The sequence below is a fragment of the Equus quagga genome, chromosome 11 (assembly GCF_021613505.1).
Source record: "Equus quagga isolate Etosha38 chromosome 11, UCLA_HA_Equagga_1.0, whole genome shotgun sequence".
Classification (NCBI taxonomy): Eukaryota; Metazoa; Chordata; class Mammalia; order Perissodactyla; family Equidae; genus Equus; species Equus quagga.
In genome coordinates, this window is record NC_060277.1 from 5127047 (window position 1) to 5154855 (window position 27809).

General features: G+C 39.2%; 1 protein-coding gene across 1 annotated transcript; it reads left to right on the top strand.

Moving 5' to 3' along the window:
* The first annotated feature begins 3555 nt into the window (after positions 1-3555).
* TAAR1 (trace amine associated receptor 1) lies at positions 3556-26797 on the top strand. The gene is made up of 2 exons (XM_046677352.1): positions 3556-3626; positions 25267-26797. The coding sequence occupies exon 2, from the start codon at positions 25385-25387 to the stop codon at positions 26402-26404; it is 1020 nt and encodes a 339-aa protein (XP_046533308.1). The 5' UTR covers positions 3556-3626; positions 25267-25384; the 3' UTR covers positions 26405-26797.
* The last annotated feature ends 1012 nt before the right edge of the window (positions 26798-27809 follow it).

Sequence of the window (27809 nt, forward strand, 5' to 3'; positions counted from 1 at the left end):
GCAGAAAACATGCTGGTGTATCAGTGATAGGCTTAAAATATTAAAGCCTTCAAAAAACCCTAGATGCTTTTTCTCTGTTGGATATTGACAAATATATTAGTTATCCATTGTGACATAACCAATTACCCCAAAACTTAACAGCTTAAAACAATGGACCTTATCTCAGTTTCTGAGATCAGAATCTGGGAGTGGTTTAGCTTGCTGACGGTCCCTCCTGAAGTTGTAGTTAACCTGTCACCAGGGCCACAGTCCTCTGAAAGCTTGACTGCAGCTGGAGACTCTGCTTCTGAGCCCACTCACGTGGTTGTTGATAGCCCTCAATTCCTTGCTGGAAGCTGACTGAAGGCCTGTTACTTATGACACGGAGCCTCTCCATGGGCTGCCTGAAAGTTTTCACAAAAAGGCAACTGGCTTCTAGAATGAGTGATAAGGTAGATAGGTAGGTAGATAGATAGATAGATTGATTGATTGATACATAGATAGAGTAAGCAAGCCTAGGATGGAAGCTGCAATCTTTTATAACCTATTCTTAGAAGTGACATCCCTTCTGCCAATGCTATGAGTCACACAGACCAACCATGGTACAGTGTGCGAGAGAATCACACAAAGCTGGCAATATCAGGAGGTAAGGATCATTACAGACCATCTTGGATGCTGCCTATCACCATAAATACATACATTCATGTTTATATATGTATATATTTGCTATCTAATTTTATAACATAAGATGGTTTTCCTTTTCTTTTTGCTATATGTAATATAGCTTGGAAAATATATTCCTAATATTTATATCTGAAAGCATTAGGCTGAAGAACTTTCTACAGTGACTCAGTATAACAAAGATTAATTAAGTTAATAATCTCTACTTTGGTCTATAATAAAATTTAAATTGATTGGATTAACTAGTTTGTGGCAACACCATCTCCTCCTGATAAATACCTGTGACTTTTACATTCACTTTTTTTCTTTCCTTTTTTTTTTTAAAGATTGGCACCTGAGCTAATATCTGTTGCCAATCTTTTTTTTTTTTTTCTTCTTCTTCTTCTCCCCAAAGCGCCCCCAATACACAGTTGTATATTCTAGTCATGAGTGCCTCTGGTTGTGGCATGTGGGACGCCACCTCAGCATGGCCTGATGAGCAGTGCCATGTCCACGCCCAGGATCCGAACTAGTGAAACCCTGGGCCACCAAAGCAGAGCGCATGAACTTAACCACTCGGCCACGGGGCTAGCTCCTACATTCACTTTTCAGAAGTCCATTTTATAAGGCAATATACACATTAAAAAGTAACGTAGAATAAATAGCATAAGTTCCAGAATCATTGATTCATGAAGTGACACTACTGGGAAAAGGGGTCTTAAAAACATCAACATATTTACTTAATTAACAGATTTTTTTTTTAATCATCAAGGTTTTTTTTCTAATAATCTATGGAAATATACATAAGAAAAGCTGAGAAATAAGTACAATTTTTGGTTTTGTTTTTATTTTTGGCTGAGGAAGTTTTGCCCAGAGCTAACATCCATTGCCAATCTTCCACTTTTGCTTGAGGAAGACTCGCCTTGAGATAACATCTGTACCAGTCTTCTTCCATTTTGTGTGTGGGTCACTGCCACAGTGTGGCCACTGACAAGTGGTGTAGGCTCATGCCCGGGAACGGAACCCAGGTCGCTGAAGAGGTGCATGCTGAACTTAACCTCTAGGCCATGGGGCTGGCCCAGTAAAATGTTTTGAATATCAAGAGGAATTAGAAAAAGTCAACTAGGAAGTCATATCAATGTCAAAGACTTTTTTGGAACACATCATTTGGCTCTTACACTGAAAATGGCCCCTTGTTCCTCGTATTTCCTCTGATTCTCTATCCTGTGGATGTTTTGGGCATGTTCCAAATGCATCACTTTAATTTTTGATTTTGGAAAGAAAAATCTTCAGATGGGGAAAATTTCTTACATCCACTGTAATACTCAGGCAGTACACTCTGGTGTGCAGTAGGATATTGCTTTAGGTACAGGTGGTGCAAAATCAAATCTGTGTTCTAATAATACTATTCTTACCTGTCTGGCATTGGTATAATTAAAGTGAAGTGTAGTAGATAAAACAGTGAGCAAATATGGACTTAAAAAATCTAAATAGCACTTTAAAAATGAAGACAATTATCACCAAAGCTTCAAAAGTGAGGAAAGCAACCTATAAGTCAATGGTGCTGGGGTGTAGCACTGTTATTTTGTATGCCATTCTTATCGTGGTAATTTGCTGCAGGAGATCATAGCAGCATCTTGCTAAGCTTTAAGCCTAAGGAAAAATAAATTCCAAATGGGTGACTGGGGGGATATGTGGTCTGCTGACTCTCATAATCATTATACCAGATTGCTTGTGCTTTGGACTCTCAGGCCAGAGGGGAATATGTTATCGGGCATAAAGGCAAGGGGCTTAGGAACGCCGGGGCCTTGCAGGAACAGAATGCTGCCTGCATACCTTGCTGATCGTCCTTAAGATACTCCCCAAGGGAATGACCTGGGATGGGCTGGTGTGCTTTGGGGGATAAAGAATAGAACCTGTGGACTCTGGCCTGCATGTCCCTGCAGGCATGAGTTTCTGCTATTGTAATTGCTTTCGATTCTTTACCCGCAAATAAATGAGGCGATCCGAGGGACCTCACCTCAGTCCTTGAGGTTGATGGTCCCCTATCCCATTGAATAATATAGATTGTGTTCTATTAATTCCGTCCGCCCCTTCAGCTGGCTGCCTAGCTGGTCTTGGCAGCAGTAATTTACAGATTAAACATAAACAAGAGCATGTACTCTTGAAAATTGAGATCTGCTGTATTACTGAATTTCTTAGTGAATCCAAGGAGAGCAACATGAGAAAGTAAATTAGGTTTAACATGCAATAGTGCTGAGAGAGATGGAGGAAAGGAGGAAAACCATGAGAGCTCTGCATAATCCAATAAAAACATGGCACTTTTTTTTTTAACTAAAAGACAAAGGCTCTTAAAATGGCAATGCAGAAGAACAGGTGCTCACTCTCACGTGCATACACACGCCTGTACACACCCTGGCGACCACACACAGGTCAAAGCACAGATGCAGATTAAAAGGTGAGTCAGCCGTGTTTGTACTTTTAGAAAACTGCTTATGAGAGAAAGCTTTGTGTGGGTATGGTGGTGTTAGACAGGAAACAAACTGTGCGTTTCTTCAAAAGCCAACCCTCCAGAATGCAGTCTACAGGGAAATGGGCCTGGCTTGTACTAGGAGGGCCGAGTTCTCCTGCTCAACAATCTCTTTCTCCCTCAGCCTTCAGGCATCTCAAGAGCACTTGGCTGCTGTGTTGTTCTTTCTACTCATAGCTCAGTACTTGTTAAATTTCAACAGCCAGGTATGAAGACTGTGTGAGATTTCCTAATCATGGACTATGCTTTCAGTTCAAACTTAGAGAACTTGGATTTACTAGAATCAAATATCTTGTGGGCATGGATGCTGGAGAGAGCAAGGTCTCCCCCAGCTGGCTCGTACCCCACTGGGACCTGCATCTTGTCAGGATCCATGGGCCCCATGTCTGGTGGTTTGCTGACAGCAGCTGACCTGGACTGATGGGATTGTGTGTGCGGTTCTGCGACAGGATGCTGGGTGAGTAGAGCCCAGATGTCAGGACCAGGATAGAAGGGCCAGCTGGGCAGCTGGCTACGGGAATGTGGAGGCTATGGTCATGACGACACAGTTCATATATTCTGCCACAGGGAAGGGTGTTTTCCATGAGGTTGGACACAAGAACACTGACTGCTTAGCTGATGAACCGTGACTCTCTTCATCCAGCATTTTGTCTTTTTCTTTCTTCCTTACTAAACGCGTCCTTGTGATGACAGAAGTGCTTCGACGGGTTCTCTAACAGAGACTTAGGAAGCCAGCAGAGGTGAAGCAGAGGGATGAATGTGGGCTTCAGTGGAGACATTTTCTCCATCTCAGATCATGACATTTTTTCACAAAAAATCCCAAACCTCTCAAAATATTGCTGTGGTCTTTTCCTTCTTCCTTTGAAAAAAGTATTCATTTTCAAGTTGGCAGAGAAGACGGAAAAAGTTCCTCAGATGTCTTTAGGTATCTGTATAAAAATTCAAAGAATTGAAAACATATACCAAACAGAAGTTCCAAATTCCAAGTATAGTCAGTCCTTGGAGGGGGTTCAAAGACTCTGTGGTCCGCTCACTGTAGGAAGGATGCTCCTGCTTGCCCTGAACCCCTGGTCTCACAAAATAGCCAAAATTGCAGAAAAGAAAGGAAAAAATTAAACAATTGCAAAATGCAAAAATGCCCCGGCAAGACTCTATGGTCCCCTCACTCAGTTTCCAGAAGCCAGGGAATGCCCCACTCCTCACGCCCTCAAAGAGTGGTCACTACTTTGCTGTTTTCCAGCCCTTGACAGCCCCTCAGCGCCCTGCCCGGTGCATTCGGCCATCCATGTGTAGTGGCACCAACAAGAGTCATTTTATTTTTAAGACATTTTAACTGTATTTTATTATTGCTGAAGTAAAATTATTATTGCTGAAGAATAATAATAATAAGCATTTTTCAAGCATGAATTGTTAAAAGGTAAACTGAGGGGGCTGGCCCCATGGCCGAGTGGTTAAGTTCGCGCACTCCGCTGCAGGCGGCCCAGTGTTTCGTTGGTTCCACTCCTGGGCGCGGACATGGCACTGCTCATCAAGCCAAGCTGAGGCAGCGTCCCACATGCCACAACTAGAAGGACCCACAACAAAGAATATACAACTATTCTTTGGGGGGCTTTGGGGAGAAAAAGGAAAAAATAAAATAAATAAAAATTAAAAAGAAAAGGTAAACTGAGGTATATTAAAAATTTTAAGTGTTTATTTGAGCGAAAACCTATTTGAATGGGGCAATGCCAAACTAGGAGTGGTTAGGAGTACTTGACCCACAGGAGTTAGGGGCAAGACTGCCACAGAGAAGACATGAAAGCAAAGCAGGAAGTTGTTGATTGGCGATAGCTTAAGTGCTTGCCTTATTTGGGAAAGCCTAGTTGGCCCTTTGTGATGGTTGTTCTAGGTTTTGATTTCTTAACCTTGAGGCATTTATAGGCTTAGGTTTTGGTTTGCTCACACAGGCTGCTAAGGTGTTAGAACCACCACAGTCTAACGCCTCCTTGTTTAATTGCCTTAACACTACTGAAAGCCAGGCACTTTCTCACATGCAAAAGAACCCTACGAAGCAAGCATTATTACCTTCATTTTAAAAGGATAACACTGAGGCTTAGAGAAGCTAAGGAATATATTCAAAGTCAACCAATAATAAGTCATTGAGCTGGGATAAAATGTCCAGCTTTCTTTTGCCTCAAATGTATATACTCTTTCACTCTGCTATACCTTCACTTTAGAATGTGTATAAGTCAGGATGGACTAGTGTGCAGTAACAAATAATACCAAAAATCTCATAGCTTAACTAAACAAAAGTTTATTTTTTGCTCATTCAGAGTCTACTCCAGGGCAGCTAGCCTCTATATCATAGCTCAGAACCCCAGGCTTTTTAAATCCGTGTCATCTGTTTTGATAAAACAGATGTGCTCCCATAATTTTTGGAACATGAGAAAAGAATACGGAGAAGTTGCACACTGCCTCTGAAATGCTTTTATCCAAAGAGATACATATCATTTCTACTCATATTTTATTGGCCAAAGAAAGTCTTATGGCCACGCCAAATTTAAATGGGTAGGAAGTCTAATTTCCCTGTATGTCTAAGAAAGGGAAGCAATTCATAAGTATTGGTTAGTGCTAGTAATGTTTATCACTGAGTTTAAGTTTTCAAAGGCATGTATCTTACATTCATCTTCCACATTAGCATATAGAAATCACTCAGTAAATGAATAATGAGCTATTCAGCCATCAGTACCTTCCAGAAACTTTGAATTTCTGCCAAAGCAAATAAGGCCCACCTGTCAGTGTGATAGTAGATTATCTGATAAACAGTTAATGTTTGGGCAATGTGCTTTGTAGACATGTTGATTGGACAAACTTTGAATTGAGTTATGAAAATATTAGTATCACAAAATGCTGTTTTAATAGATTACGATGTTGATTTAACTGAAATTGATTGTGAATCAGCTGATTTTTTTTCTTCTTGTTTATGACAAAATTTCACCTTGCTGTATCAAAGACAATTAACTGGGGGTTTCTTTGCTGTCACAATATGAGTAAAAAGTAATTGAAAAGCCTGCCATCTTGGGTAACTAGTTCTAGGAGACTACTGGTTATAGACTGGATTATAAAATCATTGCAGCAAGAAAATAAAATCTGAGAGCCTGAAGATATTCCCTAAGCACATATTTATCTCAGTTAAAGTTAAATTTAACATGTGTAAGTTATCTTCAGAGACTGCTGATAAAAATGTACTTTAATAATTTTAGTGATTAAGACAATTACAAACACTATTTTGAAAATGTTTTAAAATTACTATTAGTATGTTATTATCTCATCTGCCTAGCTTGTAATTAATAAGATTCCCCATTCCCACAAATCCATAGATGGTTTTAAGTAAATTTCTCATTAATGTAGCTATCTCATTGTTCTCCATCCAGCTGTTTGGAGGGTCTGCTGGAGAAATCAGCTCTAAAGAAGGGACTCCCTTCATTCGAACTTTTTTCTCCAAATTCTTGGTAGTCCTTAGGAGGTGGAACTCTGTACTAAGACAAATCTGGAGTTAAATTCCACTGCTGCCCCTTAGTGACTTACCTAATTCTCTGCTCCTTGTTTTGTAAAGCAATGATAAAAATAGTATCTATTATTTAGAGTTATGATGGGAATAAACCAGAGATTTCACGTAACGCCCTCAGCTCAGTGACTGATACAGATTCAGTGGAAGGTGTTCCTCCTCCCTTTCTTTCTCCCCTTCCTTCTCCTCCTCTTCCTCCTCCTCCCGTGATTCCTTCTCTTCCTTCTCTTCCCTATTCACCTCTCTTTCTCCTCCTCTTCTTCCTTATTATTTCTCTTCACTATTATTGACAGTAACCAAGCTTAGGCTGTGCCCACACCTGCAGCATGTTCAGGTCTGTCTTCAAGAGTTCCTGAGATGCAAGAGAAGGTTCTGCATGGCGCACTGTGGGCAGTCCACTAATACGAACTGTTGCCCTAGTTTATCCCTCCTTCTGCTCCCATGGGGAGAAAACAGATGAGCGGGACGAAGTTACTTCACACTGGGTCACTCCATTCTGGGGCCCTTGGGAGGAGGGAGAAGGGATCCAGCATAAAACCCCACATCCTACAAAAATTGGTGGAAGGCTGCCCTCTATGGGCCCATGTGAATATAATACGTGGGTCAGAATTCAAGTTAGACGGGAAATTAACATTCAGGGTGTAGTTAGTGTCTTAGGGTCAGTTCAGAAGGAGAGAACACCCTTCCTGAAACGGTTAAGCTGAAGGCCTTGTTCCGTTCCATTCTTCTACGTGTGGTGGCCAAAGAACAGATGTGCAGACAATCCTCCAAAGCTCCTCCCTGTGATGATCATGAAAACTTTCAGAGTTGGTGGCATCAGGATAATTTTATTTATCAGTCAATGTATTTTCTGAAAGGAGTTTTAGGAGATTTATGGGACCTGTTAACATTTGGTCTGAACTGAACACGGTTTTTGAAGCACCACTTTGATTTTTAGCTCCACGCTATTATTAGTTTCTGTAACTACTATTTACTGAGTTTCTAAGTTCCGGGGGGGCTGTGCTAGGCCCTTTAGCTATGAATGCTCCAGATATACTAAGGTATTTAGATATAAGTGCCCCAGATCTAACTTCAGCTCTAACTTAGGATCTGCATGAAGTTTTCTGAATAGTCGCCTGACTCAGTAGCGGTGGACTCCAGGCCATAGCTGGCTTCCTGTGTTTTGCAAGGCTAGTAAGAGGCATTGTTGTCATGTTCTGTACTTACACACTCTCTGCTAATGAAGTCGAGAAATGGATAAATTGTACAAAGTCGCCTTTTTTGGGGGTCTCTTCCTGTCCAGTTTTCCAGACTGCAAATTCTCTTAATTCCCCAGAAGCCATCAGGCTGTGGGACATTGAGTCACTCTAACTAGTCTCCAAAGACAATCATCAATCAGAGTGAGTCTAGTTGTTTATGTAACAGGAGAGAGAAAATGGCAGCACAGAGAGATGGAACTTTGGACTTAGGCCTGCCTTTGATTCTCGGCTTTGCCTCTGCTGTTGTGAGACCAAATTCCCTAACGGCCTTGAACATCAGCCTCTGATTAAATATGATGGCACGGTACAGGGTCTGGCATACAGGAGGCACTCCATCAGTGATTGATTGCTTACCACCAAGCCAGCTGGATACCCATTTCAGAACAGCAGCAGCTTCACGATTTAAGCTTCCTTGGGAAACTCAAATAATACCTATAGGCTACTTGTTAAAAATTGTTTAAAAATTAGAATAAAAGGGATTTATCTTCTAGTGGAATACTTTTCAGGAGGCCATGATCGTTTGTTGTATCAGCTTTCTCCACAATAAGAATGGCACTGCCCAACTGACCATACGCATGTCCCATGTCAGGAAAGGCGAAGTCCTAGACAATGCCAGGGTCTTGCAGTGACTTCATGGACTTGAAGCCACATCCTCTATACCAAGACTTTTCTCCCACCTGCCCCGAACTCCACAAGTTGAGACATTCCTTTATGTATTGAACACCTAGTTTGCTTCATCTTTTCAGCGGCAAATAACTCTGGGCATGGTCATACTTGTTTTTCTGCTGAACTCTTAGGGCCATTGACCACCATTCACCCTGTATTCCCAAAAGGATGGGCTCTAAAATGGAAAGAAGTGGGGGGGCAGGTGAGAAAAAGGAGAAGTGGAAGACATCAGACAAAATCTTTTAGCTTTACCATAAAATATTGAGAGATGATTAGGAAAGGGGAAGGCCCCTCATATCAGGGAATTCTCCTAAGCCTAGGACATTTCTCGGTCAGTTTCTAAGTAATAACCAATCATGTCCATGGTACCCTTACAAAGAGATTTATATATATAGTTTCTTGCTGCGATAACATTGCTTTCTTTTGATGTTGGTAGAAAACAGCTAAGCGCAAATTTAAAACTCAAATACAATAGTAAAGAGTGGCATCTTTTCCCTTAATTTTGCCACAATCAACTAATTTTTTTTCTATTGCAAATTACATTTCTACCCTAGTTATCCTCTGCATTTTTAGCAGAATGGAGAGAAGGATCTTACCAACAAAATGGCTTTGAATTCCCATCTTCTTGCTTTGATAGACGGTGTGAAACACCATAGCATTCCTTCCATAGTCTACATCAAAGATCAGTGAACTAGTTTTTGTAAATAAGATTTTTTTGGTTACAGGCACATCCGTTCATTTATGTGTTGTCTACGGCTGCTTTCATGGTACAAAGGCAGCATTGAGTAGTTGCCACAGATCTATGGCCCTCAAAGCTTAAGATAGAAACAATTTGCTGATCCCTCATCTGCATGATAAGGAAAACCTATGTGGATACAAAAGCAGACATTTTACTCCTTGCTTATGCATTTATCATCATTTCTAAGGATGTGATTCATTTATGGTGCTGGCTGGTTATAGTACTTGTCTCCTCCCATTACACTGAAAAATCGTCGGTATTTACGAGCTACATTCTGCCTTGATGCATCTGCTTTCAGTATCTTTTTAACAGTTCAGAGCATTTAAAATATTCCTGCTTCAATAATGTGACCCCCTCCTACTGGAAGTGGCCCCAAATTTATCCTGAATCCTTCTTTCCATCTTAATACTCTGTGACCCAGCAGCTCTGTTCTCATAGGCTAACTTGTACTAACTAATAACTTGTGCTAAATGTCTGTTAATGTCAGTGGGGAGAATCCTTTGAGAACTTCTCCTTCACTCCTCGCTTTACATTGAAGGCACTGCGGGAAGTGTGAAATAAAGGATGCAGTCCCAATGTTTCATAATAAAGTACAACAGGTGATATAATACCTGCATTTTAAAAGAAAATTTCTGGAGAGAACGCCTTAATCCAAAGAAGCTACTCGAAAAGGGTGATTTCCAATTCACTTGCCCATCATGAGCAAGAGGGCTTAGGGCAGATATGTTAGGTTTATGGGACATTCAAAGCATATCATATGATTCTCTCAAATTGTTTAGTGATAATACAATTGTACTGATGTGGCGTGTAGAGGGTGGAGGACTGCAAAATCCCTAGCCTGGGGGAAAACCTGAAGAGTGTTGACCGCAACCAAGCTAGGAAGAAGATACTCTGAAAAGACTCGCTGAAGCACAGCTTTGCAAAATGAGCCTTCAGGTGTAGAGGCTGGGGAGCAAGACAAACCAGCTTAGTTTGATGGCAGTTCCAGATTGGCACATAAACTCTTTAGGTGGAGGGTAGGAGCTCAGTCTTGTTCACTATATTAAAAACACTCAGCACAGTCCACCACATAGGAGTAGAAGATACTTCCTTCATAATCACTGAGTGGATGAATGAATAAATGAATGGATGGATGGATGGATGGATGGATGGATGAATGGAACACTAGAGACAAAAGAAACATAGGGATTATCTATGCCAATCTATTCATTATAGAGATAGCAATTCTAAGGCCCAGATATGTCATCTGATGAGAGGCAATATTTGGAGCAAAGACAGTGAGCTTTGAAAGAGATAAAAATTCCAAGGTCCAAGTAAAGTTAATACCATCAAATATCAGTTCCACTCACACAACCATTAATTCAGTCGATATTGTTTGTATGTATATGCAAGAAAATATTTGTAATACAGCATTTAATATATAAAAATCAATTCCTAAAAACATAAATGAGTAACTGTATTACGAAGCAGCATATAGAAAAGATAAAGTACTAAGGAAGTGAAGGGATGAGCAGAACTGATTTTGATTATGAGGTGGAAGTAGCATGTGGATTGGGTCTTGAAGGATGAGTAGAATTTGATACGCTGGTGGTAAGCGCTGAATTGTTATTACATTCCATTTCTCACTTTCCTTTCACTGTCATGTGTTTCAAAATATTAATTGACCTGGCTACCTCTATTTTCTCGCTATACCTTGTGTTTCTAGTCTCATGAATCTAGCTTTCCTCTGACCCCCTCCCCGTGGCTCACAATACTGCATTGAGCTTGCTCCAAAATCACTAATGACACCTTCTTTAACCTATGACGTTATTCTCAGTGCATATCCTTACTCTGTCACTTTGTAGCATTTTATGCCGGGACTTCATCTTAAAACTCTTTTTTTCCCCTTTTCTGTATTGGTCTATTTTTTTCTCTCCAACACCTAGAAGCATCCTTCATTTAGATATTGAGATTCCTCACAGTTCCATCTTCCTCTTTCTTTCTTTCTGTCTTGGGGGATTTTTAAAAATCCTCTACCACATACAGCTTCAGCTATGACCACTAGGCTGATGCCCTCCACATCAGTGTCACAAGCTCTGACCCCTCTTGTGCAGAGAATGAAGCATATGAGGTCTCTGGCTTCATGGAGCTCACAATATCTACAGGAGTGTCCCACTCAAACCTCCAGTCAGCAGGCAGCCTGCATGCACATCTAGCAACACAGACGTGACTTCTCTAAGAACTATCCGATGGCGGAACTGAAAAATGACCAACCTTTCGTTCTGTAATCAGGAAGCTGATGTCCACAGAAGTTTGGCAACATGCCCATGTAGAAAGTTTTCAATAGAACTGGGAAGTGAGTAATTGTCCTTTTATTTCCAGTCCTGTCCTCTGCCCATTATCTCAGGCAATCTCTCTTTTCCTTGAAGAATGCAGTTTGAAGTTGTTGTTTTCGCCAATTATTAGTCAAGAGAGTCTTAATACTCATAATGACTGAGAGCATGATTTTAACCCAGAGTTTCTCAACCTTGGCCCCACTGCCGTTTTAGGCTGGATAATTGTTATGGAGCCTGTCTTGTGCATTGTAGGGTGTTGAGCAGCATCCCTGACCTCCACCCACTAGATGCCATAGAACTGTCCCCAGCTCGCTCTCCCAGCTGTGACAACCAAAAATGTCTTCAGATATTGCCTAATGTCCCCGGGGCCAGTCCTCCCCTCCACCACCAACAAGACCCACTGCTCCAGCCTATATCAGTGGAGAGACTCACCCCTCTTAAAGATCTTCTTTCATATCTAATAAAAAGTGGATAGAGAGAAAACAATCATATTACTGAGATGAATTCTCTCTACCTACCCCCTCCTTCCTCCCTTTATTCAATCCATTTCTTTATAAATCGTCTTCTCTTATTTAAGTGATTATGTGAAATCATGATATCTTCTTTAATAATGAACTGTTTCGAGTATCACTAACTTGTCTCTGGAGACAGTTAGAATCTTCTCCAAGAGCACAGATTTGGCTTGATTTCTGGCTTTCACATTTGTTGGTGACTTGACATCGGAAAAGCCACTTAAACTCTCCCAAACTCATCACTATCTGTAAAGTGGGAATAATGATATCTACTTCATTTGGTTATTGTGAGGATCAAGTGAAAATATTACTTAAGCACCTAGCATAATTCCACTCATGGTAAGTGCTCAATTAGTATTATTTACATATAGTAGAAATAATTTTTAAAACTATCTTTTGAAAACCTCATCAACGTATTCACAGAAACATGGCATTTACAAAAATGATATTAAGTTATTCCAAATACAAATCAAGATACTTCACTTTCGTTCTTTGCAAATGAGACAAGGATGAAGCAAATCATGAGCTTTGGGCTTGGATAGTGGGAATTAGGACAATTATCATTGCAATAGCAATCGTATTACAATATATAACTGTATCAACATGTTGTATACCTTAAACTTACACACTGTTATATGTCACATGTATTTCAATAAAAAAATAAATGCATTACTGAATGGCAAAAAAAAGAAAGACATTTGCTAGCTTCTATTCCTTTTAAGTGTGTATTTAACAAAAAGGAGAAAGAAACTTTACTTGGAATGCCTAAAGCACACACACAATACATTTCTGTTGATAAGAAAGATGCTGGAATAAGATAATAAAAATTTAAAATATGATTGTTACTGATTAAAGGATTTTAATTGTCCACTAAGAAATTGCTTTATTGACTAAATAAAGTATTTTTGTGAGTATTTCCCTCTTCTAAATTTAGCCTTTTTGCGAAGTCCTCTGAGACCTTCTTTCCAGATTCAGCTTGTACACGGCTCCTGTGTGAAACCTTTCCCTGCCACCACACACCGTTTCAAGATCTCTCTTACTTCCTCCCATCATACAGCCTTTATGTTTTATGTAGCTCTCTCCTTCTTGCACTGTGAGTATCTGTTTGCGTGTCTATCTCAACTTTAGCTATCTATTTCTGGAAGGAAGAATCATAATTATCTTTTATCCCACAAGCCTAGCACCAGTAATTGTCAGTTAAGTAAAATTCCAGATTAAAAGAAAGAAGATGACATAAAACGCAAGGAAGATTGACTTGCCGTCCAGTTTTGTAATTAACAGAAGTGGAACTATGAGACTTCCTTGTTAATGTAATACTTGGATTTAAAAAGCTTTAAAAATAGTAAATTTAAGCAGTAATTCAACATTATTTAATCAGCAAATATGTACTGAGCATCTACAGTTTACCTGGCACCTTTTTAAGCCATGGGAGACAGTAATGAACAAAGCAGATAAGAGCTCTGATTTCCTAGAGCTTAATAAACTCCAACATGTGAGGCGCTGTGGTTGCTTGCAAAGTAAACTCATTCACAAAATGACAGGTATGTACATGATTCGGGCAAACATCGAACTCGTTTTCAGAAAGACGAATGATATTTTCTACATACAAGAAGTGAACTTGGGTATTATTTCTTGATTCAACCTTTAATATCTAGAAAGTTCTGAAGCAGGAGTTCTATTCACTTATTAAAAGGGTAACGTCTCTTAGTAAAGGGTAGTTTTCATTTTATGCTTGTTTTGTTTTTGCTATTACAGCTTTTGTGAATGGCTATTCAGATCATAGGTGACCCATCCTGTGGTGTCTGTGCTTCTCTGATGATCCTGAGCCAGGAGAATGGGGTGATAGATCTCAGTGGCTTCTTTTAGAAATGCAATTAACTGAGTTAATTATTGCCAAGAAAATGTCATGTAACAAACCACCCCAAAACTCGGTAGCTTAAAATAATAGCAACTTATGCTCATGAAGCTGTGGGGTCAGCTAGGGTGGCTCTGCCATAGGCTAGATGTCTTCACGCCCTATTCTGTGCAACATGCCTCTCGCCCTTCTTGGACCACGGGCTTCACTGGGGCACGTCCTCCTCATGGGGATGGCACAGAGAGCATTCATGAACATGTGAGTCCTCCTAACCACTCGGCTTGGAACTGACACGTTTTTCCTGTCTACATTCCCTTGGCCAAAAGAAGTCAAATGGCAAAGCTCAAGTTGAAAGAACAGGGAAGTACCTTCCACTCACAATGCAGCAAAGACAAAGGTGTAAATTCTAGGAGAGTGAGGAATTGGAACCAATAATCGATCTGTCATGTGATCCTATGCTTTGCTGTTGTAGAATAACAGAAATTGATGAGAAACGGTACTTGTTCAGCTATTCATTACCAAATTGAAGGCCCTGGCTCCATGGATAAGAAGAGGGTCATTTTAGAAGTTTTATACATAGAAATTTAAAAATTAATAGCTAAATATGTGTGATCATATAATCTCTAAATAGGATTAAATGGAAAATAGAGTGAATTGAATGAGGCAAGGAATATTTTTTAATGAATTTAACTTTTAGGCATTAATCTTTTAATACTTCTATTATGGATGCAAACCCACATGTGTATTGAGTCATAATATAAAATGTATTTCTTTATATTGTGATTAAAACAAAGTTTGAAAGCCACTGCCTTACATCATTTTCTAACTGTAAGATGTAACTGAGTTTAAGCACATTCTAATTTTTACAAATATTCCTTTGGCAGTACAAGTCATCTGTTTTGAATATGAACTGCTTTTTTAGCGATAGTTGTTTCCTTTGTACAGATGTCTCATACGGGAGCATTCAAATCAATTAACAATTAAGGCAGTTTGAGTGGACATGTGTTTTCATTTATGTGCTATTAACACCCATGACTGTGGTTACAGGTGGCCCATGCTTGAGCTTATTTTTAAAGTAATAGGCATATTTACCTTCTCTATTTAACTTGCTCACTAGCTTCCTGAGGCTCGAATAGAAGTACCCCCCCAGTTATAGTTACAGTTCTCCATAATATACTGTTACCTTGTTTCAGAAAGATTTACTATCAGCTTATCTTTCTCGGATTTTAATATTTGCGTCATTCTGTCAATGTTAACTGTGGCCTGTCGTGGAGCAGCAGTGGCTCTAGCCTGCGAGCAGCTGTGCAGGAGTGAAAGCAGCTGGCCTCCACACAGGCAGCGTTTCTGCCGTCCCCTCATCCCCGGCTCTGTCCACTCCTGCCGAAGAAGGTGAGTCTGAGTGCTCTGAGCGGCCACAGCAAATTGTAGAGCGCAGCCCGGGGGACCAGCCCATCTGAACAGGGAGGATGCTGCAGAGTAAGACTTATCCGTGGTTTGGTACTTACTCGTATATTAAAATTTAGGATCATTTAATGGGAAGATTAACAAAATTTCTGAAATTCAGTTACTTAATACCTGCTTTATTTAGTAAAAGAAGCTAAAAAAAATAGTTACATATTTTTAAATACTTTGCTTTACATTTTTTAAAAAATGTTTTGCTTTTATTAAAAATTCCCCTACGGAAAGCTAGGAAATTTGAAAAGTTGACACATGACTTTTTATCTCTTTTGCTTGCAAATGAAGAAAGAAATTCCATGCTACGTATGTTGGCTGGTTTTAACATAATAAAACGTCTTCATAGAGTTTTTTTTACAGGTTTTGAAAATGAAAATGTATCTTATTGTTACTATATACTAAACCATAGAACTAAAATCTTATACGCACAAATATTATTTGGTGGGAAAAGTTGTGGCACATTTCCAAATGACTTCACACTTTACTGTGTGTCTATACATGCCATATTTTAGATCGATTAACATGGGAATCTTTCGGTTATGATTACTTAAATCTGACACGTATTGTCTTATGCATGTCTACGTGGCAGAAACACTTTCAGGTTTCGTCTGTTGACCATAATACCGCTGGAGGTTGTTTTTCTCTCTCATCTGTTGGTCTGTGTTGATGTCCAAGCAGACAAATGGGTTTTGCCACGTTTCCTGTTTCTTCGGGATGGACACAGTTTGCTTCTGATGATGTCCCACCCCAAGAATCATGACTTCAACTCATGGAAATCCCATTTCCCTGGCCTTTGTCTCTTTCCCTCTTTAAAATAAATATTTTTTCCAAAACACTTTTAGTATTTTAATAAATAATACTGGATAAATTACTGAGCTGGAAAAATATTTTTGGAATAAAATTATTTATCAAGTCTATTTCTAATTTTGTTTCCAAATTTGCACAGTAGAACAACAGAATATGGGTTCAGTTCAGAGACATTTAATAGAAGTGTGATTTTCATATGGAGGTAAGTGGATAAATAACTCATGTAAAGGATTATACAAGCAAAAGAAGCACAAATAATATAAATTTATTACTAATTATTCACCAATAGATTTTTAAAGTTTCATTTGAAGCTTGATTCATAGACAAGACATTTAAGTTTATTAAGTAAATTTTTTCTAACTATGAAAGTGAGACATTCTCATAACAGAAAATTTGCAATATCTAGAAATTATAGAGAAGAAAGTAAAACTTAACCATTATTTCACCACCCTGGAAAAATTATTGCTAAAATTTGGTATTATTTCCCTTTTATTGCTGTTTAATTTTTTTTTACTTTTAATTTCACTATCTCTAAGTAAAAAATATTAAGAATTTGGATATACCATTCCATACCCATTTCCCATGCTTATACAAACATACGTGTGTGTGTTCCTATATATGGTATTTTAAAATACTCTGCAGATGTTTTTTCTTGACTTGACAAGATTTCTTTGACATCCTTCTATGTCTCTAAATAAAGAGTACCACTGATCCAATTTAACGTCCTACTGAACATATATCATATGTCTACTGTGCTGTATGTGTCCGATATAAGTTCAGATTATTTAATTTTTACTTTTATTGCTTTTACAAAAGCTATTGCACTGAACATTTGTTGGGTCAAACAATATAAACAGTTAAACTTTAAAAAATGCTGCTAGAGAGACTTTCCAAAATTAAACTGTTAGCTATTCCTCTTGAGATCCAGTCAAGAAGTTTGCTTTGCCAGCCCCTCACCAACCGTGGTAACAACTGGGGGTTATGGAAATAGCTGAGAACTCAAATTCCAGGTTAATATTAAGCATTTTCTTGAAATTAATTCTTTTTCATTTCAAAAATCCCTATTTCACAAGCATTGCTTTGCGTCATATTATTGTAGTCTTCTTCGATTTAGACTAAATCTCCAATTAGATATTACTCATGATTGTTGCTTTTCTTCTTCATCTCTTGCCACTTAAAAATTTTTGTTTCGATTGAATTTTTACATTGTTTAACATATTTCCTAGAGATTATTTGCTATCATTCTTTTGCCTTTATATATATGGTTACCGTTTTGGCTGAACATAGGGTTGTTGAATTGCCACCATATTTCATTCATAGTTTCTAAGCTCCTTCCACTGCCCTTTGACTTCCAAAATTACGGATGGGAAGTCCTATATTATCCTGATCTTCTTTCCTCTTTCTTTTGTTAAAAACAGCTTTATTGGGATATAATGATATACACAGAACTGCACATATTTAATGGGTACAATCTGATGAGTTTGGACATATGCAAACACCCATGATACTATCACCACAATCAAGGAATTTCCATCTGGATGCCTACAAGATTTTCTCCTTTATCTCTGGCATTCAGAACCAGGCTGTCTGTGCCTAAACTTTTATTGGTCCCAAGGAGCACAGGAATGAGCTAATGAACTCATAGTTAATTTGTTCATTCGTTCAATCCTTTGTTAACTTTTGTGCTCAGTGCATGTTCTGGACATTTCCCAGGCACGGGTCTGTAGCAGTGAATAAAACACAGTCCATTCCCTCATGGTACACGACCTGGATTTGTTTCATTTCACCTTATTGTTTCCCTGTTTATCTCCCTCCCCACTCCTTTCCCTCTGCCTATAGTGACCCTCTGGTGAGCATCTTTTTTTATATTGATTTAAATATTTGTGCATTCTTGAAAAAGCTTTGCAATGCTTCTTACGTATTCTCTTAACGTGCCCTTAACATTCCCCTTGCCTGTTTACTTGTTTGATAAACACTGTGCACAAGAGGCTGTTATCAGCACTTTATAAATATTAACTCCTTCCAGCCTCATAAAAGCCCAGGAAATAGATCTTTTTTTGCCACATAAGGAAACTGTAGCCCCAAGAGATTGGCTAGCACATCCAAGGCCACAGAACTAGGGAATGGCCAAGCCTGGACTTGAACAGAGAGGCAGCCAGGCACCAAAGACCACACTCCTCAGCCCGCAGCTCCAACCTCATGAGTTCAGAACTGAAGCCCCAACCTCCTCCTGCCTCTTGCCTTCCTCCAACCGCCATCTTTTCCATGTCAGGAAACGGCACCTCCACGCACCAAGCTGCTCAAACAAAAGTCTTGCTATTTCCCTTGATAACCCTCTCCCAGCCCACATTGGGTCCATCCGCCAATCCTGCCTGCTGTGTCTTCAGAGCACATCCAGACTTGACCACCACTCTCCACACTCGCAGCCACTGCCCTGGTCCAAACCATCATCTTCTCTCACCAGGTTATTGAGCAGCTTCCTCATCATCTCCTCACTTTGTCCTTGCCCTCTGCCTCTGTTCTCAACACAGCGGCCAGAGTGAATCTGTTAGAATCTGTCAGGTCACGTTGCTGGGTTCAAAACCCTCCATGTCTTCCTTCCTCACTCAAAGGCAAAGCTAAAATTCTTACTGTGACCTGTAAGGCCCTACTCAGTGTAGCCTTGTGCAGCTTCTCTGGCCTCCCTATCTATTTTACTTCGTTTTGCTTGTTCTGCTCTAACCACATTGATGTGTGCTATTTCACAAACACACTAGGCATGCTCTCACCTCAGGGCCTTTGCACTTGCTGTACCCTTTACCTGGATTGCTCTTCCCCCACATATCCATGTGGTTAGCTCCTTACGTCTTTCAGATATTTACCTGAAAGTCACCTTCTTACTTTAGTCTTCTGTGGCTACTTTATCCTGAATTTCAATCCTCTCCCCAAACATTTCATATCTCTCTTCCCCACTTTATTTTTTCTCCTTAGCAACCACTGCAACCTAACATTTTATTTATTTGTTTGTTTAATTTATTGCATCTATTGTCTGTACCCCCCTCACTGGAATGTAAGGTCCACAAGGGCAGGAAGTTTGGCTGTGTCTGTTTGTCACTCTCTCCCTAGCACCTAGTGCCTGACAGAGGGAAGGTATTCAACCAATATTTATTGAAAAAGAATGAGCAAATTTCCATGTCTTTGTCTTTTGGCTTAGGCTGAGTGATATTCCCCCACTTGATTCACACGGTCAGCGATTCTGTTTTCAGCTGTGATATAATTTCTTGATGGACTTTAAAAATATCTGATATCATTTCTTTTGGTTCCAGAACCTTTTTCTGTGCTCTAATTTTATTTCCTCAGGTTCATTTACTAAATTTTGTTCAAAGTTCTCATTTTTCCGCCTGTGGATTAGCCACTGTTTCTGGTGGACTTGGCCTTGCTCTGTGCTGCGCCTGTATTTTCTTAACAGGCGTATGAACCTTTTCTGGTGGTTCCTGTCAGGGGTGTGGAATTTGGGGGCATCGTGAAGGTCGGTCTGTCCGTCTCCTGGGCTGGCGCTTTCCTTTCACCGGCAGGTCTGTTTGCAGTTCTTGCTTTAGTTCTTAAGTGGTTTGACTTTCCTCGTGCTTGACTTTTAAAAAATGTTTCTCTTCATCAACTGCATTTCAATTTTAAGACAAAACTTGCCAGAATTATTTTAAACTCAACTCTATGTTTGATTTGCATAAAGCTAATTATTAGTCCTTTTATAACTTATCTTCCCAATTCTGGAAATCTTAATTCTCATACTTTTCACAAGCTATAAATGCTTCTCTGCAAGTAATTCGTTTTTTCAAAAACTATGCGTGAGTGGTGTACTTTGTGAGCGCTTGAATATTTTAGGCCATCTTTTACAGTCACATAAGGACCTATTCCTTATATGTCCTTTATATGTGTATATAAAATTCTCTGGTTTCCAGTTTTTCTCCTCATGGCCCTATATATACTGTTCCGTTAAAACAAGGGATTCAGTATTCTTGAAAGTTTGAGGTCAGCCTTATTTTTGTTTCTGTGAAGGTACGTTATTTTAAGGTTTTAGATTTGTAGGAAGAGACTGAATTACATCTACTGTAAAGATAAAGTATTGTATTATCTGTGAACGTAAGTATGTACCAAGTATCTTTAATTAAATAGGAAAGTGAGATAGCCGTGCAGAGCGAGTGAGCTCAGCAAATTTCAGCAGTGTCCATTTCCCTGGAAACACTGATGGGGCCATCCCGGAGCTGGCAGTACTCTCTGCAGGGGAGGGTCTTGACAGCCTGGCTAGAAACTTTAGTCTTGCTACACCCACTGCTCTTTAAATTGCTCTTTAAATTTCAAATTTAATTGAAACAACTTTTCAGAAGATTTTATCCTGACAACTATTTTTCCATTTTAGGGTATAGTTAAATGTCAGGCTTTCTTGGTTCTGGAACCAAATGGAGTCAAGAGGTTTCCAGTCCCATCTACAGGGAGAGGGCAGGTAGGGTCTCTGAACAAACATTTCCTATACTTGAGGGCTAGTCAATGCATCCACTAGCGTATTTGACTTTTCCTAGCATACTTTAAATCTTTCATCTCCTTTGAGCATTACAGACTCGTGACCTTTCATAAACTCTCATGGTTGCACTGGCTGGTGATGTTTTCTTTCTGATGCTCAAATGGTCAAATATTGGTCAAGAACCATCTGGAACTTTAAAAGTTCACCAAAAGTTTAAGTACAGTAGTTTCTGTAGGACCATATAATTTTTATAATGTTATCTAGGTGCAATAAGAAATCACAAAACATTGTATTTTGAATAAAGTAAAGTTTAGTTTCAATTTTAGGTCTATATTACTTTTAAATTCCCTCCCTCAAATCACTCAGGGTATCATATACTTTAGAGTTTTTTTAAATAAAAGCAAGTACAGAATGGCCGTAGAAAGTTCTAGAACAAAAAATCAAATCCTGAATTATACTATCCCATATTGCTATCCCTAATTTTGCATTCTGTGGTGACTGTAAAATCACCACATAGAAGAAACACAAAGTTACTTAAGGAAAAAATTCAAACAAGCCAGCCAAACGTTGAGATTCTGGCTTCCATCTCGGTCAAAGACAGTTGTTTTTTCTTAGTTTCCCTTAAGGTATCACATGGCCCCTGCTTTCAGTTCCCCAGCAGTTTAACTGCTCCACATCTTCTGCTTGGGGACCGTTTTTGCATGTCTATTATTTAGCTTGTGCATTTGGGTAAGGACACACCAGGACCTATACCTGGCAGAAGGTTCTGCACTATTGCCACTCCAGGACATTCTACTGCCATTTCCTTGAAAGGCTGCTGGTTTTCTTGGGGGAAGAGGCGGGGGATCTTGACTTCTCCCCAAATCTGCTGTGGAGCTCAGGTGATTTTCTCCAGTAGGGTTTGGGCCTGCTGACAAGCTCCTCATCTAAGCCTGTCTGACTCCTGCCTCTCCAGGCTCTCTGCACCTGGACACCTGTGGTTGCAGCTTGGTTTTTGAAAGGCTCTGACTTTTCCCTTCCACCTCCATGATTGCCTCTCTCAAGGGACACTGTGGGCTGCCTTTCCTCTTACTTCATAACTAAATCTCAGACCTGGTTGCAAAAAGTACACATTTCTCCTCTGCTGAACATCTTCTATTGAACATACTCTCCACACCTTCTATAGAATTCATTCATATTCTTTACCTCTTCCGAAATGGTGGTGAGGAAGGAACCAATGCATTTCCTCTCGGCTTAGAAGCTATGTGCTCAAGTCAAAAACATAAAAGTAAACCAAAAAGAAGGGGGGATTTAAGAAAGTTCAGATTATAAAATATATAGCTTCAGAGTACCCAGGAACGTTTCTGTTCTTTTCTATTATATTATTTGTCTCTAGTCCAACAAGATTATCTCCCCTAAAAGCTAACTGTGCCTGAAATTCAGAAGCTTTTTTTTTGCTGAGGAAGATTTGCCCTGAGCTAACATCCATTGCTAATCTTCCTCTTTTTGTATGTGAGCCATTGCTACAGCATGGCCACTGACAGGCGAGTGGTGTAGGTGCACACCCAGGCACTGAACCCAGGCCGCTGAAGTGGAGTGTGCTGAACTTAACCACTAGGCCACAGGGGCCGCCACAGTAGATTTTTTTTATACTTTTACCAAAGAAAATTGCATATCTCAATCACTTATTTTTTTAGTTTTACACCTATAAGTCCAAAATTATTTCACCAAATTGTCCTCTGAACACTGATGGGAAAAACCACTTAGCTTACACAAATCACAGAACTCAGTGTGTAGCTCTTTGCTGCCCTGTCTGTAAGAAAGGCATGACCATGGATGTGTGAGATGAAATGGAGTGGAGGACATGCTTATTAAGAAACAGAGGCTTGAGGAGCTGAAAGTCCATTGTTGGATCATTTATTCGGACAATAAAAGTATCAGGAATTTTGGCAGGAGTAGCCTTGGAGAGAGTGACAGTAGGTGCGGAGCTAACGTCTTGAAGAAACAGAGAAATGACTTGGGAGTCTATAGATGTCTGCGGCCAGCAGAGATGCAGTTTGAACACAGAGCTTCAAAGGGGTGGAGGGTTAGAAAGGAAGAAGGGACGATGATCTGCAATGACAATGAGTGCAAGAGGACACTTACTTTTCCTCCAGGTCCTATGGTAGAAAGCAGGAGAGAAAATGGCCACCTTGGCAGGGCTGCAGGGGATGAGGTTTCCTCAGGAGTGATGGTTTTAGTTGGAACAAAGCGAGGGAAGCTTTTGGAAAAGAGTTTGAGGAAGTCGGTGATGACCATGAGCTTCCGAGGGCACACTTGGAAGGGTTTTGTGGGTAATGGTAAATCGGGAGATGGGTTCAGATTAGAAGCTGTGTAGAGCAGCAGGACAATGAGAGAACAGGTAATTAGAGATGGATGGTTGACAGGACCGGGGACCAAGGGCGTGGTAGGATTAGTGCTGGTGGCCTTTTTCTGGGAAGTTGGGGCACTGCCAGTGAGTTCCTGTCCTGCTAGACAGATCTGTTTTAAACTCTAACTTCTACCAATATATTTTTAATTCATATGCCATTTTCAAACATTGGGTGATTAGATCATTTGCACAGAGCTGTTTACTTAGCTAGATAATCAAAGAGAGATTTATTAACTTTCCATGTTACTATTGTGTGTTCAACTTGGGTAATTCATATATACAGGTACTGATCCCTTCTAGCTAGCTAAATTTTCAGAGCTGGAAGAAAAGAAACAAAATCACTATTATGTCATGTTCTTAGATAAACATTAAATCATAATATCATCATAAGGCATTTATTTAAACAAGTAAATCTACTTAAAAAGAAATTATAACAGTTTTTAAAATACTCGCACGAAAAGTACGTATAATAGTCTCTAAGTTGGGCAGACATTTTATTCTACTGAAGTGGCATTAATATTATCAATAGTTTCCAAGATCCTTTGCTTAAAGCTCTATTTTTCTGCAATGAGGACATGCATATAGGAGGCTGAGGAAGCCTTGGAACCATTTTGATTCTATCTGGGAATTGAATATTCGAGATGCACAAAGCACAAGGCATACAAATTTGTCAGATGGCTTGTTCGTTTTCTAAAATTGAATTTTGTCTTTTTTCTCACCTTCCCTTACTTCTGTTGAGACCCTAGTCCCTGCTGAGCATTCCTGCTCAATACGACAACAGGTAGGAACGTTTTTGACCGTCAGCAATTAGCAAACACGTCTGAACAGTGATGACAGGTGTGTTGCTTGGTTCCTTTAATAAGTCAACAGCATAAATAAAAGACAGAAGGAAAAGGGGGAAATAGGAAAAAAGTCAAAGTAGAAGATTTATAACTGAACTGATAGAGTTTAGTTAAATAAGAAGAGGCATGAAGAGGAAGCCTAGTAGAAGGCTCCATCTCTGTTTTAACAAGATTTTACTTTTATTTGTTTTATAATTTGGGATTTCACAAAAAAAATTTGTTAATGAGTTTCAGAACTTAAAAATAAAAGAGCCCCAGTGCCACGTCCACAGCCCAGACCAAGCTTGGGTCTTGTGGCTCTCATCTCTGCACCCTGTTCTCTACACCACTTCAGTTTTACCATACGCTTTGGTCAGCATATTTAAAATCTCTAGTAATTTGGACCACAATATCACACTTCACTAACAGGTACCATTATTTAAGGCATCGTACATTCTTACATGAAAGTTCGAAGCTTAATGCTCTTGACAATAATAGATCTTGAGTCAATCCTTTCTGCAGTGGAAAGAAAAACTGGATTAGTAAAAAAGAACCTGTGCTAGTAACTGAGACCTCAGGTCATATGTCAGCTTTAATGGTTTTATGAGCTAAGCCTCAATTCCTTGCCATTAAAATTAGGCTAATAAAACATGTCATGTCTTCCTCATAAGGAATAAGGTTGATACTACTGATGTCAAAACGGTAAATGAAATAATGCATGGAAGATATGTATGTGTGCTTTGCAAACTAGAAATAAAGATACATAAGCTTCTTTCCATTACAATCAATTATAAAATAAGAAATAAAATGTAATATCAAGTGCAAAAGCAGGCACTAGTGGATATTCTGTACAAGAAGCATATTTAAAATATTTTTTCACTAACCTATTTTAATTCTAAACTTTTTGGTGATTTATTTCTATCCTTTAGAATGTCAGTCTCTTCCACAAGACTTTCCTTTGAGCAAAGATTATTTCCATAGATTAAAGCATATGAAAAAGTCATCATTTGACCTCAGACCTGCAAAAGTGACTGTTTCATATATTTCAAACCAATAATTCAGATTTGCGTTTCTAGCTCAGTGTCCAGCATCAAGTAGATATTAAAAAGATTTGTTGAATGGCACTATTGAACTAAACTTGGAACTAACAGCTCTTTTCAAAATAATTATTTTTCAGCAAGAGGTGATAGGTAAATGTGTTAGAAATGAGAAGAATCGGTTTGGTGATGATTTACTCTTTTTTTTTTCCTCCCAGGTTTCTGGCATAGGTATATGGAAATTAAAGAAGAAGGAACTCTAACCTGATAATGGATTTCAGAGAAAGATTCCTCAGCACACAGAGGAAAAGATAAACTGGTGGATAGCCCTCAGGAATGATGTCCTTTTGCCACAGTATAATTAATATTTCCTGTGTGAAAAGCAGCTGGTCAAATGACGTCCGCGCTTCCCTCTACAGTTTAATGGTGCTCATAATTCTAACCACGCTGGTTGGCAATCTGATAGTTATTATTTCCATATCACACTTCAAGCAACTTCATACCCCAACGAATTGGCTCATTCATTCCATGGCCACTGTGGACTTCCTTCTGGCGTGCCTGGTCATGCCTTATAGCATGGTGAGATCTGTTGAGCATTGCTGGTATTTTGGAGAAGTCTTCTGTAAAATTCACACCAGCACTGATATTATGCTGAGCTCAGCATCCATTTTGCACTTGTCCTTCATTTCCATTGACCGCTACTATGCTGTGTGTGACCCACTGAGATACAAAGCCAGGATCGGTGTCTTGGTTATTTTCATGATGATCTCTATTAGTTGGAGCATCCCTGCTCTTTTTGCATTTGGAATGATATTTCTGGAGCTAAACTTCAAAGGAGTTGAAGAGTTGTATTACAAACATGTTCACTGCATGGGGCATTGCGCAGTCTTCTTTAGCAAAACATCTGGGGTCCTCGCCTTTATGATTTCTTTCTATATACCTGGGTTTATAATGTTGTGTGTCTATTATAGAATATATTTCATAGCTAAAGGGCATGCAAGATCAATTAATGATGCAAACAAGAACCCTCAAATTGGATTGGAAGAGAAAAATGGAATTTCACGAAGCAAAGAAGGGAAAGCTGCAAAGACTTTAGGGATCGTGATGGGAGTTTTCCTAATCTGCTGGTGTCCTTTCTTTGTCTGCACGGTCATGGATCCTTTCTTGAACTATGCTATCCCACACAGCTTGAATGATGCATTGATTTGGTTTGGCTACTTGAACTCTACTTTCAATCCAATGATTTATGCATTTTTCTATCCCTGGTTCAGAAGAGCACTGAAGATGATTCTATTTGGCAAAATCTTCCAAAAAGATTCATCTAGGTGTAAATTATTTTTAGAATCAAATCCATAGGATTATTATACCTTACTGTGTTGCACAGCAGTTGGTGGTCATATTTATGAACACAACACAACCGACCACATGCACCAACGGCAGGGTCTTTTACCAATTCTTTGAGTCAAAGAGTGTCTGGTGAATTCAGTTATAATGCTCGTAGCCTGCTTCCTATTTTAGGCAGAGTAGATGTGTTCTTTGCCATTCTTACCGTACATATTGAAGCCTTGCAAGTCCAGAATTTAAGGGCTTACAATTTAAAGAACTTTTCCTGCCCTTAGATGAACTGCCATGAATTTACAGTGGTACCTTACTCAGTTGTTCAGTGGTGGAAACTAGAGGATTGCATTCAGGGACACAAATTAGAATGACTTTGTCATTTATTTGCTTAGATATATATGTCTTTTTGTAAAATCAACTAAAAGTACACATTAAATGTTATGACTAAATAGTTGTTTATACATGATTTGCTATTTATCACTAATCCTTATTAATATACATTCCAAGTCTTAAACACCTTGGTTTTTATTTTTTTTAAATAAGCTTTTCTGATTCTCATACTTGTAGGAAATTTGGAAAAGAAGGGAAAAAAATAAAACATCATATAGAAAGAAAATGAAAATAAAAAATATCACTCATAGCTCACTTCCTGAAAGAATTATATCATTTAAAATTCATAAAAATATCATTTTTAGTGACTATATAATGTTATATTTGTGCATGCACAAAGATTTTTTTAACTGTTTTCCTATTGTTGACCACTTAGGTTGTTTTAATTACTTTTTTAAAAAATCATAGAAAGTAAATGAAATTTCTGCCTGTTACCTGCTACTGAAGCTCGAGAAAGTGTCTGGAAGGATTTCACCATATTTCCAGGTTATGCCTGGTACAGTAGGATCCAAAATACAAGCTACATGAAGAGAAACAAATTCAACTGGGCTCCAGTCTACACTGACAGGAAGGCAGTCTTCCATCGAAGCAGCTAAGCGTGAGGGAGGACAAGAGATATAATCAGAACAGACACGCCTAGACTACTGAGATAGTACATATGAAAAAAAAAAGGAAACGAGCAGTGGTTTCAAACAAGATCCCCTAGTAGGAATTGGGCAAACATTCTTAATTATAAGCTTCGGTTTACAACTGAGCTATTTCTCACACAGACTTCGCGCAGTCTATTTCATGTTGAGTAGCTCCAGGTACCTGGGTTTGCTTATTTAAGAACAGTGACGTATGCTCACGAGTAAGTTAGGGTAGGGCAGCTAATTTTAAATGAAACTGAAATGCACTCCCTGCATATGAATTTCTGTTCACAGACCTGATGATGCCCTGAGGGGAGGTCAGCTCCTTCCATCTATTACACTCTGTTTCAGCACTATATATTTGGTTTCATGGATCTGACTAGATTTTTGTTCTAGTACATTTT